At 37.9% G+C, this 14721-nt stretch overlaps 1 protein-coding gene across 28 annotated transcripts in view; it reads right to left on the bottom strand.

The window, feature by feature from the left end:
* The window catches only part of MAPK8IP3 (mitogen-activated protein kinase 8 interacting protein 3), an 80878-nt gene that overhangs the window by 53738 nt on the left and 12419 nt on the right, over positions 1–14721 (bottom strand). For all 28 annotated transcript variants that reach the window (XR_011163237.1, XM_069108948.1, XM_069108962.1 and 25 more), the window contains exons 2-4: positions 8946–9066; positions 5398–5468; positions 4959–5050 (exon numbers count right to left, since the gene is read on the bottom strand). Coding sequence is in view for 27 of the 28 variants with exons in the window: in XM_069108948.1 (XP_068965049.1) it covers positions 4959–5050; positions 5398–5468; positions 8946–9066 (284 nt within the window). In the remaining variant the exon portion in view is untranslated. The remainder of the gene's footprint in view (positions 1–4958; positions 5051–5397; positions 5469–8945; positions 9067–14721) is intronic.

Raw genomic sequence — 14721 nt, 5'->3', positions numbered from 1 at the left:
TCCTGGATCTATTTTCCAGGTCAGTTGCTTTTCCCATGGGATATTTCAATTTTCTTCTATTTTTTTTTCATTCTTTTGGCTTTGTTTACTTCTTGAAATCTCATAAAGTCATTAGTTTCCATTTGTCCACACTTTTAAGGTATCTTTTTTTTTTTGGAGGGCAATTGGAATGAAGTGATTTGCCCAAGGTCACACAGTTAGTTTTTGTGTTAAATGTCTGAGGCTGGATTTGAATTCAGATCCTCCTGATTCCAGGGCTGGTGCTCTATTCACTGTGCCACCTAGCTACCCCTAGTATCTTTTTTTTTTTAGCCTCTTTTTCCACTTGGCTAATTCTGCTTTTTAAGGAGTTTTTTTTCTTCAGTGAATTTTTGTACCTCCTTTTCCAATTGGCCAATTCTGCTTTATAAGAAGTTCTTTTCTCCAGTGGATTTTTCACCTCTTCTGCCATTAAGCCAACTTTGATTTTTAAGGTGATATTCTCCTCAATAATTTTTTGTGCCTTTTTTATCAAGCTGTTAATGTTCTTTTTGTAATTTTCTTGTATCACTCTCATTTCTTTATCCCAATTTTTCCTTTACCACTCATCTCTTTCCTTAACTCTTTTAGGAATTCTTACTGGCCTTGGGGTCCAATTAGCATTTTCCTTTGAGGCTTTGCTTGTAGCTGCTTTCACATCATTTTCTTCTTAGTTAATGTCTTGACTTTTCCTGCTACTAAAGTAGCTTCAAGTTCCCTTTTTTATTGTTTGCTCATTTTCCCAGTCTATTTCTTTTTTTTTTAAAGCAATTGGGGTTAAGTAACTTGCTCAAGGTTACACGGCCAGTTATTTCTGGGTGTGGTGCCAAGTATCAGAGCCCAGATTCGATCCCCAGGTCATCCCGACACTAGGGCCAGTGCTCTTACTTGCTGAGCTACCTGTCCTCCCCGTGTGAATGTTAGTTTTTTTTTTTTTTTGGTTTTTTTTGGAGGGCAGTTGGGGTTAAGTGACTTGCCCAAGGTCACACGGCTAGTTTTTATGTTAAGTGTTGAGTGATCCCCAGTCTATTTCTTGACTTTGAACTTAATGTTAAAATTGCGTTCTGCTCATCTGGGGTTGGAAAGGAACTGTGCCAAGCTTCAGGATTTTTCATGATGCTGTTTTCAGAGGTAGTTCTGGGGATCTGCAAGTTTTTGGTACTCCCAAGGCAGTGTGATGCTGGGAGAGAAATGGTCACTGTTCTTCTGGTCTGTGCTCTGGTCTTTACCAAAGAATGGCCTTTGATCCCCTGCAGCCACAAGTACTAGAGTGACTCTTTGCCATGGAACTGTGACCAGGGCCCCTGTTCCCTTGTGACCAATCACAAGCCAACCCCTGCAACCTGGAACTATGACCCAGAACTGTGTATAGGCAATAGAGTTGCCAATCAGTGGTGGCTATACCCAGTGTCAGCAAAGGGTCCCCTGTAATCTTTTTCTAACTGGTTATCAGACTACCTTACTCTTTCCAAGCTCTTGAAGCTACTGCTGCTGTTGAAACCACCTCTGTTTAGTCTTTAAAGCACCATACAATTTGGTCCTATCCTCTTTGTAGCTCCATTTGACATTACTTCCCCTCATGATTCAGCTGAACTATATATGACACTCACATACACTATATTCATCTTCCATCTCTCATCTTTGTACTTTTGCACTAGATGTCCGTCATCTCTGAAATGTACATTTTTCTCACCTACACTTCAGAGAATCTTATTTTTTCTGCAATGACAGCACCAGTACTGCCTTTCTTGGTCCCCCTCCCCCTCACTTCCAGTACCCTCCAGGCAGATTCTTGGGCCTCCTAAAACTCCATAGCAGTCACTTTGCCCTCATCTGCCCAGGAAGGAAAGGAGCTTTCTAGCCGCCCTAAGCATCCATTCCATCATGCTACAAGCACCTTCTCGGGACTCCTACAAGTCCATAGCAGCTACCCTGCGCCCCACCCAGCTTGCCTTCTAGCTACATTCAACTGTCTGATATCCTGGCACAACTTACTCTCAGGCTGAATCCCTAAGGACAATGATAATCTACCTAAACTCATTCCTCAGTGATTAACATACTCTTATATAAGTTATATCATATATATATTTTATATATACCCTGTCATATCCTTCTCCTAGCAGTAAATCTAAACCCCTAGCTGCCAATGTTTAAACACCATTCTCCTCCCACCAAAGGCCCTCTAAGTCCAATCACCCTGAATCCAACCTCTCCAATGTCTCACTCAACAGCTAACTATTCCTTCCACTGTGTCCTATGAATTGCCTGTTTCATAGGTAACAAACTAGCTTTCATCTAAAACCAAGAAAACAGAAAGAGTGCAGTCTAGACCAAGAAAATTGGCACTGCTTAGGTTTCCAATATCTTTACCTTGTACTAGCCTATATGAAATATATCAGTGCAGCAGGCCCCTGGACTAGAACCTGTTTTCAAATTCTATATACTCCTACAGCAGCAAGGCTCAAGGACAATCTCTTAACAAGGCAAGCCTTATCCTGCAGTAAATAATACCATTTTGGCCCAGAAAGGATGAACTGAGAGACTAAAGCTTCCCAGAAATTGATGAGTGACATTTCAGAGAATGGGCTTTGAGTCCAAGACAATTCTGATAGAGAGGCAGCCTAGCAAATTGGAAAAATCAATGAATTTAGAATTAAGAGCACCAGAGTCCAAACCCACTTTCGCTACTTGTTATCTATATAACTTTGGACAAGGGGTTTATCTCTGGGGGGCTCAGTTTCCTCAAATGTAAAAAGAGAAGGCTGAATTCGATGGCATTGGTGGGTGGCCCTTTCTAGCTCTAAATCTTATGATTTTGGTGTTTCTTATTATAAACGTTTGTCTGATATTTTGAGGGGAGCAGTGACTAACTCAGAACACCTCAATACCATACAGCCCTGCCTATAGTGCCTGAGGTTGTAGATCAACCCTGCCTGACTACAGAGCTAAATTAGAAAAAATCTGCTTCAGGCAACACTTGGCTCTCTTTTTTCAGTCTCCAAGGTCTTTTTCTCTCCTGGGAGCATTGGCAGGGAAAGAACATGTTGATGGAGATGGAATGTCACAGCTCCCAGGAAGCTGGCCAGAAGCCCAGCACATACTCAGAAGATATTGAAAGCAACAAAACTCTATTAGTCTCATTTTGGACTGTCCCTGTTAAGCTTTTCTACACAAAATTTGCATGAAGACCTCTACTTTGGTTTAGAACTAGAATTCAGTTAACTGGGTATTAGCTGGGTGATTTATTACAAACAAAACCTGATCAGAAAGATAACATAAAATACCTATCTTCTCCTAGTCTCTCTGTTTAGATAGACCTACTATAATGAGGTAACAAAAAGTACTCTGCTCTATTATACTAATTAAAAGCATCAATAATGGTTGCAGGTCTCCATTCTCTGCAATGAAGAGTAAACCTACATCTAAATATAAATACCAATCCTGAATTTTCCTACAGATATTTCTTAAACACTGGTTATTCATTTATACCAGCTCTGCTACATGTTATCTGCATGATCTTGGACAAATCATTTTCCTTTTCTGAGTCTCACTTTCCTTTTCTGTAAAATGAGAGTTAGACTAGATGACACCTGTTTTCACTTTTAGCTCTAATTCCTATGATCTGGACAAAGTGTTGATTTTTCTTGTTTGTCTATACTTATTTGTTACAAGAGAGAGTTTTATTACATTGAAGGGGAGTCACTGGGAAGTGACAATGATGTAAAAAAAAGAGCATCAATAAAACATCTGAGCAGAAAAATAGTATTAAGTAAAAAAAAATTAGAGGACCCCAATTTCAGTTATATAGACTGAAACACAGGCATCTAAGCACTCTGTTTCCAACTTTTCAAGGTGACACAAAGGCTACATCTGTATAAAATATAGGACCACAACTTAAATTGGAGGCCTTAATTTAAGGGGCCTATATACAAAGCTTTAGGATAGTCAAACCAAGGAAATTTGTATAGAAGGGAACTCCTAAAAGTCCTTTGGTCATCCACAGGGCTACTCTGTTGCTTTGGCAAATACCTAGATGAAGCCCATGAACTATTTTTGGGGTGGCTAGGTGGGAGAGGGCCCTGGAGTCAGGAGCACCAGAGCTCAAATCCGGCCTCAGACACTTAACACTTACTAGCCGTGTGACCTTGGGCAAGTAACTTAACCCCAATTGCCCTGCCTTCCCCCTCCAAAAAGCAAAAAAATAAAAACCAAAAAACCTATTTTTTACTTTGGGGGTCAATTTTCTAGCTTCACTACGATTGGTAAAGCAAAGAAGATGAAGCCAAATCTCAGATTGGCTTCTACTTCCCAAGTAATGTCAGCACTTACAGGCTAAGGCAGGGGTGGAGAAATTGCAGCCTTGAGGTCACATGTGACCCTCTAGGTCCTCAAGTGCAGCCCTTGACTGAATCCAAACTTCACAGAACAAATCCTCTTAATAAAAGGATTCTATAAAGTTTGGATTCAGTCAAAGGGCCATGAAGACCTAGAGGGCCACATGTGGCCTCAAGGTCCAAGGTTTCCCACCCCTGGTAAGGCTTATTAAACTGATCAAGACCCAGGACTCAGAAGTATAAAACTATTGAAATCAGAATATCATAGTTGACTATTTCTGGCCTTACAAGCATTTCAGCTTAATATTCATAATGATAGCAAAGATCTTTTTCCTTCATGTTAACTTTCACCTGGTCTTCCACACTCAAATGGAAAATCTTCCTAACATGTAAAAGCAAAGAGAAGTAATCAGATCTGCATACAATATTTCTTAGAGAACATGTCTGTTCTCCATCCATGACCATGTCATTCAAGTAAATTCTATCCTCCTTGATTTGGAAGAATGTAGAACTTTTTAAATAGTTTTCTTGTTTTTATAATTCTCTACATGGTGCCTACTATGATAAAAAATGAAATTATACTAATGTTCAATTTTCTCATCATACCTTCTCCCAGGTAGACTGCCCTCTGTTTGGCTATTTCCCCCAACCTGTTGCATCTTGGATCGTTCAATGTGTTCTACATAGGTCTGGATCATCTGTGGAAAAGTAAATACTCATAAATACAAACATTACCTCAGTAAATTAATATATTTCTCTAGCTTTCCTACCTCTAACTAATTGAATTTCTCGGTTCTGTGTGGTCTGTGGTGCTTCTGATAGGAATGCAGTGAAAATACAGTATAAGTATAATTCAAAAGTGGGGTGAACAAACTCTTAAGGACAACAATATAATACCCATGGTCCCTGCTAAGGGCACTGAAAATTCAATTGCAATGAAGATCATAGCAGACTGGAAGGGACAAAAGGAAATCATCCTACTTAGAAGATTTTAACCTCTTTTGCCTCTTATTCTTCAATGAATAGAACAGAATAGGGCACATACCTCTGTGTGTCTCTGGTGCAGGGCATTATATTCCTTCTTCATCTCTGACTCACGCTCCTCCAGTCGAGAAACTAGACAACATAACCATTGTTGGTCAATCACATAATCTGTTTATTACTTGCTCCATTCTCCCCTTTTGATAACCTTCCAAAGCTGGTACCTAAAGCCAAGGGCTACTGATGCCATGCATAAGTGTTCAAGCCTAACAGTAAATAGAAAGGTCTAAGTAAGGCCTTTTCACTGACTGGTAATATCATAAGCAATTCCTGGGTACATAAGTAATCTTGTAAGGAATTCTTGAGAAAGCTCTCATTACTTAACAAAGGGTTCTTATAAAAAATAGTCTGAAGGCAGTTAACTTTCTCCAAGGGGATGATCCTACTGACAGGACTTTGGTTATGGGCATCTCAGTCTTAGTTTTAATTCAACAACTAGTAGAAAGTTAATACACCAGTCTAAGTTACTTAGCAGATCCCTTTCAGAAACAAGAAAAAGAGATGGACAGGGAATGTATACAGACAATACAGGGCAGTGGTATGAAACTTAAATAGAAAGGAATCCCTGCAAGACACATACTGACTTAGAAAACCACAAATTAACATTATTCTATGTTGTATTATATTTTTATTTATTTTGTTAAATATTTTCCAATTACATTTTAATCTGATTTGGCAGTCTGACTGACACCTCTAATCCAGGGAGCAGACTTATTTCATTTGACTTCAGTTACTTAAAAAAAACAAAAACAAAAAACTATGAACACAGTAGCAATTTGACCTTTTCCTTAAGAAATTCAAAATGGTTATTATAATGACAACAGCTCTTCTTTATATATTCTTTACAATTTAAGGCATTTTCCTCCAATGAAATAGTGCTTCATGATTTAGGAAGCTCTTCCTCATAATAAACCTATAAGACAGGTAGTACTAACATTATTTTCATATTCTGACATAGCCACTGGAATAACTACAAAAAAATCTGTGGTCACTTCCATTCTAGAGTGCAACACTGAATTAAGACTTTGGTGAAGGAGTATTAACTCTATGTAAAGGAAGAGCTAAGAAAGTGAAATGATCTGCACTGGGTCACAAAGCTGGGTAAGTGGCAGAACCAGTTCTTCTGATTCCAAGCCCTGGTCTAAGTTTTTTTATATCATGTTGTAATCAATGATCTCTTTATCCCTGAGTAGCACTAGTTCTCAGAAATGCCCATGAATGATCATAACAAATTTGAGGAAGAAGAAGAAAAGGGAATACAGATGAGAAAGAGAAGGAGTAGGGGGATAGTCAAGAAGAAGGTTCAACAAAACAGGGGGTGAGGCAAATTCTCCCTTCCCTCAACTTACCTGAAAATGTCCCCTTCCCCAGCTTGGCTAGACAAGAAGTCTTCCCATTTAACCATGACCCTTGGGCCCACTCTCAACTACCCCCACTCACCATTCCCAACAGTTATAGGTTGGGTCTCTATTGCGAGGAAGCACACACCACCTGAATAAGTGGGAATAGTCATCTTTCTGGTAAGGTGGAAGATCCTACAGCCTTACCACCTGTGCTGCAACCATGCCTCTGTCCTAAGATCACCACTCCCTCCCATCAATGGACACTGAGCCTTGCCATCCATTCTGCCCCTTGTATTCTAAAGACAGATGGGCCGTTTCATCTACACTGCTGCTGTGTCCCCACCTCCCCCACTTATGTGCTATTTCTATTACAACACAAGCTCCTTGAGAGTAGGGACTGCTTCATTTTTCTATTTGTATCCACGGGTGCTCAGGACAGTACTTGGAGCATAGGAAGTGCTTTAATAAATGTTTTTTTTTTCATTTACCAGAAGAAAGTATGAGAGAAGAAATAAGGACACCACACAAGGGCAGGAGTTACATTGTCTTAGACTATCACCTTTTATGTGATAGTCTTTATGTTTATGAATGTGTCTATTTCTCAACAGCATTCTGAGTGAGGTACATAGGAGGATTGGTGGATAAAGGCCTAAGAAATTTTAGAGATGAAGGACCATGTGAAATAAAATAGGCAACCCTTACAGATATAAAAAACAAGGTACTCCCCCAAAAAAAGAAGAGAAGGATACTCCTGTAGTTGAAAAGTACATCTAAAGAGTAAATCAATACTACATGGACCTAAGATTCTATATAACTGAGACAAAGGGTGCTATGTACACAATGGCAAATGGGTCTTATTTTAAATGTTATGTACTTAGGCTTTAAAAATAGTAATTCTTTCTGTGGGAATATCCAGGCTGTCCCTACATTCTGATTACAATTCCACTAGCACCACCAATCTCTATTACCCTATTAATCAAGATCCCATTTAGTTAGTTCTCTGAGCTATTAGCATTTTCACTTGCATATAACCTTGGTTTGGGGAACCATGAGGGAGCTGTCAAGACCAAAAAAATTCTTCAAACTACTGTACCCCCAATCTGATTTCAACTTTTCAAAGAAATAAACCACTACAGCTGCTTTCCAAAACTTTATGACAAAGTAACAAAGAATGTTCCAATCATAGCATAGTAACCTCCCCCTCTTCTTTAAAATATTTAGTTTTATATACAGTAAGAATAATTGGGTAAGAATGAATAACTTTTAACAGAAATTTTTAAAACAAAGGAAAATAATTTTTCTTACTGCTGAAATATCTTTTCTGCTAATTCCCTTTACTAAGGGAGTTGTATTCTCCTTGACCAGGGGTTAATTAACTTTTTTTGTGTCACAGATACCTTTGGCAGTCTGGGGACCCTCATAACACATTCTCAGAATAATACATATTTTTAAAAATTTCTAACTGAAGGAAATAAAATACTAAATATCAGTTAGAAGTTACAAAAAATAGAGATGAAATTTTTTCTCCTCTAAATTCACAGACCTTCTGAAATTCATCAAATCTGTCCTCAGGTCCTATCCTGAATCAGGCAGGATTGCTTTCTCAGAAATCAGTAAAGTCTAATAGCTGGTTACATTTGAAATCAAGAAAGAGTAAACATTTCTTAATTTCATTACTAACGAGGCTAGGTAATCCACTGAAAAGATCATAAAACAAGATGTTGTTCAGTTATTTTTCAACTGTGTCTAACTCTTCATGAACCCATTTGGAATTTTCTTGGCAAAGCTACTTGGATTAGTTTTCCATGTCTTTCTCCAGCTCATTTTACAGAGGAGGAAACTGAGGCAAACAGCATTAAGTGACTTGCTCAGGGTCCCATAGCTAATAAATGTCTGAGGTCGGATTTAAGCTCAGGAAGAGGGATCTTCCTAATGCCAGACCTTGGCACTCTATCCACTGAGCCATCTAGCTGCTCCCATCAAAAAAAGTAGCAAGGGCTTAAGTAGGTAATACACTTTGCAAGCACAGAAACTAATTTAAACCAGAAAACTGCAACAGTATCTAAATTAAAAGATGCTGTCTGAATCAAGAACATAATTCATTCTTCTCCAGTTTTTCCCCCCCAAAGATCTCAACACATTATCTATCAAGCAATCTGAGTGCCAAGAACAAACAACTCGACTGGGTTACACATACTAGGTTACTCACTTTGATCTGCATAGTTTTTGGCTTTTAGCTCTAGCTGTCGAGTCTGGAACTCATAGTGTTCAACCTGGATTTGTAGATCTTTCTTTTCTTGTTCCAAGGCATCTTCGAACTCAATGAACTTCTACAAGTGAAACAAACAAAAGCATGTAAGCAGACATAGGTAACATAATGCGAAGATAACAGACTCATGGACACTTACAACTAGAAGGGGCCTAGATTTCACAGGATTTAGAACTGTAAGGGACATTACAAATCCTCTAACCCAACCTCCTCATGGTAAAGTTGGGGAAAAGTAGGCCCAGAGAGGACAAGTAACTTTCATGGCTGTTTCATAGCTAATAAAATAAACAGGTTGGCTTCCATATTAAAGGAGTAGGATTGGAATATGATATTCTGGAGGGCAACAGAGATAGGATTACAACCGAGAATAACCTATGCAGCAAAACTTCAGGGGGTGAAATGGTTGTTTAATGAAATAGAGGACTTTCAAGCATTCCCAATGAAAATATCAGCGCTAAATAGAAATTCTAACTTTCAAACACAAGACTCAAGAGAAGCAGAAAATGGTAAACAGGGAAGAGTAATCATAAGGGTCTCAATAAAGTTAACCTGTTTACATTCCTATAAGAGAAGATGATAAACTCCTAAGAACTTTATCATTATTAAGCCAGTTAAAAAGGACTTTACATAGACAGAGAGAATGGAAGTAAGTTGATTATGTTGGAATGATCTTTTTTTTAAAAATGAAGGGATAAGAAAGGGGGATACACTGAGAGAAGGGAGAAGAGGAAATTTTTCTCACAAACTCACACAAGGAAGAGCTTTTATAATGGAGGGGAAAATAAGAGCAGAGGTGGTGGACAATGCTTCAATCTCACTTACCAGAATTGGTTCAAAGAGTGAAGACTATATATATACACCCAGTTGTGTATAGAAATGTAACTTACCCAACAAGGAAATAGGAGGGAAGGGAATAAGAGGAAAAGTGGGATGGAAGGGAAGATGATAAAAGGGAGGGTAGATTAAGGGAAGCAATGGTTAGAAGCAAAATAAGTCTTGAGAAGGGACAGGATAAACAGAGAGAAAAAAAAGAAAATGAGACAGAAGGAAATACATAGTAATTATAACTGTGAATGTGCATGGGATGAACTCATTCACAAACCAGAAGTAAACAGCAGAATGGATTAGAAACCAGAATCCAATAATATATTGTTTACAAGAAACGCACTTGAAACAGAGAGAAACATGCAGTTAAAATAAAGGGTTAGAGGAGCGGCCAGGTGGCTCAGTGAGTAAGAGCACCGGCTCCAGTGTCTGGATGACCTGGGGATCAAATCCGGGCTCAGATACTTAGCACCACACCCAGAAATAACTGGCCGTGTAACCTTGAGCAAGTTACTTAACCCCGATTGCTTAAAAATTAAAAAATAAAGGGTTAGAGTAGAATCTAATATGTTTTAGCTGAACTAAAAAAAAAGCAATCATGATCTCAGACAAAGGAAAAGCAAAAATAGACCTGATTAAAACAGATAATCAAGGAAACTACAGTTTGCTAAAAGGTACTATAAAAATGAAGTAATATAAAAATTATAGTGAGTTTCTCTGATAAAAGACCTCATTTCTCAAGTATTTCCTAAGTATAGAACGGAGTCAAATTTATAAAAAAAATATGAGCCATTCCCCAATTGATCAATGGTCCAAAGCATATGAACAGGTAGTTTTCAGAAGAAGAAATCAAAGCTGCCTATTATCATATGAAAAAATGCTCAAAATCATTACTGATTAGGGAAAGGTAAATTAAAACAACTCTGAGGTACTACCTCACTCCCATCAGAAATGACAAATGCTAGAGAGGACTAGAGAAAATAGGTACACTAACAAATTGTTGATGGAATACTGAACTGGTCCAACCATTCTGGAGAACAAATTTGGAACTAGGACCAAAGGTGCTATAAAACTGTACATAACCTTTGACCAAGCAATCCCACTACTAGGCCTGTGTCCCGAAGAGATCAGAAAAAAAAGGAAAAGGACCTATCTGTACAAAAATATTTACAGCAGCAATTTTTGTGGTGGCAAAGAACTGCAAATTGAGGGGATGCTCATCAATTGGGGAATGACTGAACATGCTGTAGCATATGCTTGTGATGGCATGCTACTGAGCTGAGGAAAATGAAGATGGGGGCAGTTTCAGAAAAACATGGCAAGATCTGTAAGAACTGAGAAGAAATGGGAGAGCACTGTGCACAGTAATAGCAATGTTATAATAATGATCAACTATAAAAGGCTTGGCTACTATGACAATACAGTGATCCAAAACAATTCCAAAGGGCTCAGTATGGAAAAAATGCTATTCATCTTGAGAGAGAGAACTGATGAACTCAGTGTAAACTGAAGTATAATTTTCTCACTTTATTTTTTTTACAACATGGCTAATATGGAAATATGTTTTGCATTATTTTAAGTGTATAACTAATATATTGCTTATCAAGGAAGAGGGGACAGAATTTGGAACTCAAAATTTAAAATTTTTTTAATTTAAAAAATTTAAAAATAAATAATAATAAATTTAAATAAATAAGCAGGTTGCAAGACTTCAGATTCTGGGCTCTATTACAACACCTTGACCAACTTAAGAAATCATATATTACAACCCCAACATTTTACAGATGAGGAAATTAAGCTAGGAAAGCCTGACTGGCTTAATGTCACATTTAGGAAGTTAACATCAGAGCTAGGACTAATACTCAAGCATTATAATTTAGGAATTAAGAGTTGAATACTTTTCTCACTCAATTATGCTATATCTTATTCTCTATAATAAAATTTTCATGTCAATAATACAGAAGCATACAACAGCTGCCCTCAAAAGGAGAAAAATGACTTTATACACAGCATATTATGATGGAATACCCTTAATATTTTCTAATCAGGCAACACAATGTCCTAAGAGACTTTGAGAACATGTTGCCTTCTACCTATCCAGTGAAACTGGTATGAGGAGTCTCCAATTTTCCCAAAACACTGATGTTATCTCACTGTATTGAATATCTGAATTAGGTACTACCTACTTTTGTCCTAATCAAAATTTCAAGTACTATCCAATTCAGAATTAATGGAAAAAGCAAATACTAAAAGAACACTTAGGTTCTACCGTACTAAGAAATGTGCCATTTCTGTTCTTAGGACATCAAAATAAGAGGGATATTGGCAGATTTAGAGTTTAAATTTATAAAATGTATTTCTGAATAAATGCAAAGCAATATTAAACTGGGATCAAAATAAAACACTTTTAAAATTGAAAACGTACTAATGAATAGTCCTAAATTAAAACTTAAAGAAAACAATGACATAGTCAAAAAGACAGAACCTTTAGACACGAAGCAGAAGAATTTCTGGGACAACAAAGAGTTAAATGGTTTACTTTTTTATATAGCAGGCTTCTTGATTACTTAGTTAAATCAATGCTTGCCATGACTTCATATTATTTTTAAAAACCTCAATCACCCACTCCTATGTATATGTACATACATATATACATATAATATGTATTATCATATATTACATGTAATATAAATTAGTACAAAAGTATGTATATTTGTGTGTATCTACCTCTCTCTACCCCTCCCCAAAGATCTTTCCTGCATTAGCCTCTAAAAGATTCTTGTGATGAAATGACTTCTGCAGCTCTCGCCTGATGACTCATACAAGGTAAGATATAGGAGGCAAAAAAAAAATCCCAAAGGGGGCAAGAGGGGGAATAAAAAGGGCTGAGGAATAGACAAGGAAACAAAGGGGTATTCAGAAAGAAAAAAAAATAAATCCTATACTCATTACATCAGATACAACTAAAATCAGAAGTCAGGTAGACTGATGGGGAAATATCTCCATAACCAAGGAAAATCATACCAATATAAGCGACATGAAGGAAAAGTTTTGAAAAATAGTTTCCTTCAAGAATCAACTGAAGAAGGGCGGCTAAGTGGCGCAGTGAATAGAGCACCAGCCCTGGAGTCCTCAGGACCCGAGTTTAAATTTGACCTCAGACACTTAACACACACACACACACAAAATAGCCGTGTGCCCTTGGGCAAGTGACTTAGCCCCAACTGCCCTACCTTGCCCCCTCCAAAAAAAAGCAAAAAAAAATATCAACTGAAGAATCAACGTTCTGCAGAAGGCCCCTTCTAGACCTACCAGCTGTTAGTGTCCTCCAAATAAAAGTAACCTGGTGTCTGTTTTCTGTGCCATGTTATCTACCTAGTTAAAAGAGAGAGCTCCCTGAAGGCAGGATCTATTTCATTTTTGTCTCTGTATCCTGGGTACTCAGCACAAAAAATGCCTAGTAATGCAGGCTGACTGAATGATTTTGGATTAGGACATTAAGATGAATACATGTGGGGCGGCTACGTGGTGCAGTAAGAGCACACAAAATAACTGGCCATGTAACCTTGAGCAAGTTACTTAACCCCAATTGTTAAAAAAAAAAAAAGATGAATACATGTAATTTTCTTCAAATCCTGAGCTCTACCCTAATCATGTGCTATTTTAGACCTAGGTTCATACTCCATCATCAGAAATTTTGTTTGCCCCTTTCCTTTTTTTTTTTTGCTTTTTGGAGGGCAACTGGGGCTAAGTGACTTGCCCAAGGTCACACGGCTATTTTTTGTGTTGTGTCTGAAGCTGGATCCACACCCAGGTCCTCCTGATTCCAGGGCTGGTGCTCTATTCACTTTGTCCCTTTCCTTTTACAAGTATATTTGATCTCAAAATATGACATTTGATACCAGGAGTCAATTGAGAGTCAAGAACAACATATGACAATACAGTAAAACTTGAATCCAGATGTGCAGAGAATCAGAGAATCCCAGGATCTGAGTTAGAAAAAATGTCAAAAGTCATTGTGGTCTGTTCCACACCTGAACAAGAACTCCCTCTACAACAGACTTGATAAGTGGTCATCAAAACTGCTTGAAAAGCTCTAGAAAAGTCCAGATTTGCCAAGGTAGCTCATTTCACCTTGGGATAATTCTAGCAGTTAGAAGTTTTCCCTTATATTCAGCCCTTGGCATTGTGACTGGTATATAGTAAGTGCTTATAAATGGTTATTGATTTACTGACATTCAGCTTAAATCTACTCTGCTGTAACTCCACACATTGTTTCTAGTCCAGTCTTTTGGGGCCAAGCAGAACAAGTTCAGTGCCTCTTTGGTATAACAGTCCTTCAAACATCTGAAGACAGCTATCAAATTTTCCTATAGTCTTCTCCAGGCTAAACATCTTCATTTTCATCAACCAAACCTCATATGAGATAATGATTAGACCTTCACCAATCTGGTCACTGCCTCTAGATTATCCATGGTCTTCCTAAAATGTGTCCCTGAACAGACAAATGTAGAACAAAAGGCTCCGTTTTGTTGTTTTCATTGTTGTAGTTTGTCCTTTGTTCCCAAAGAGGACCATGACATCAGGGAGGTGATGCCATAACATGCAAATGAATTGGATTTAAGTGAGGCAAGGCTGTGCAAAGTCACCAGCCTCACTTTCTCCTCCTGAGCCATCTGGATCCAGTGGCCAGATCCTTTTCAATCTAAGGTCTCAGTTTGACTGAGGCAATTCAGTGATTAAAGCTTAATAAGAATTGGGGCAGAGAATGGCCTCTTTACCTAGATGAAAATTTAAAACAAACAATTAAGGAATGAACAGATAGACAGACAGACAGACAGATAGATAGATAGATAGATAGATAGATAGATAGATAGATAGATAGATAGAT

This window comes from Petaurus breviceps, unplaced genomic scaffold (assembly GCF_028583685.1).
Source record: "Petaurus breviceps papuanus isolate PSGF00001 unplaced genomic scaffold, PetGlider_PUasm1.0 138, whole genome shotgun sequence".
Taxonomy (NCBI): Eukaryota; Metazoa; Chordata; class Mammalia; order Diprotodontia; family Petauridae; genus Petaurus; species Petaurus breviceps.
This window is presented reverse-complemented; position numbering and strand designations above follow the sequence as displayed.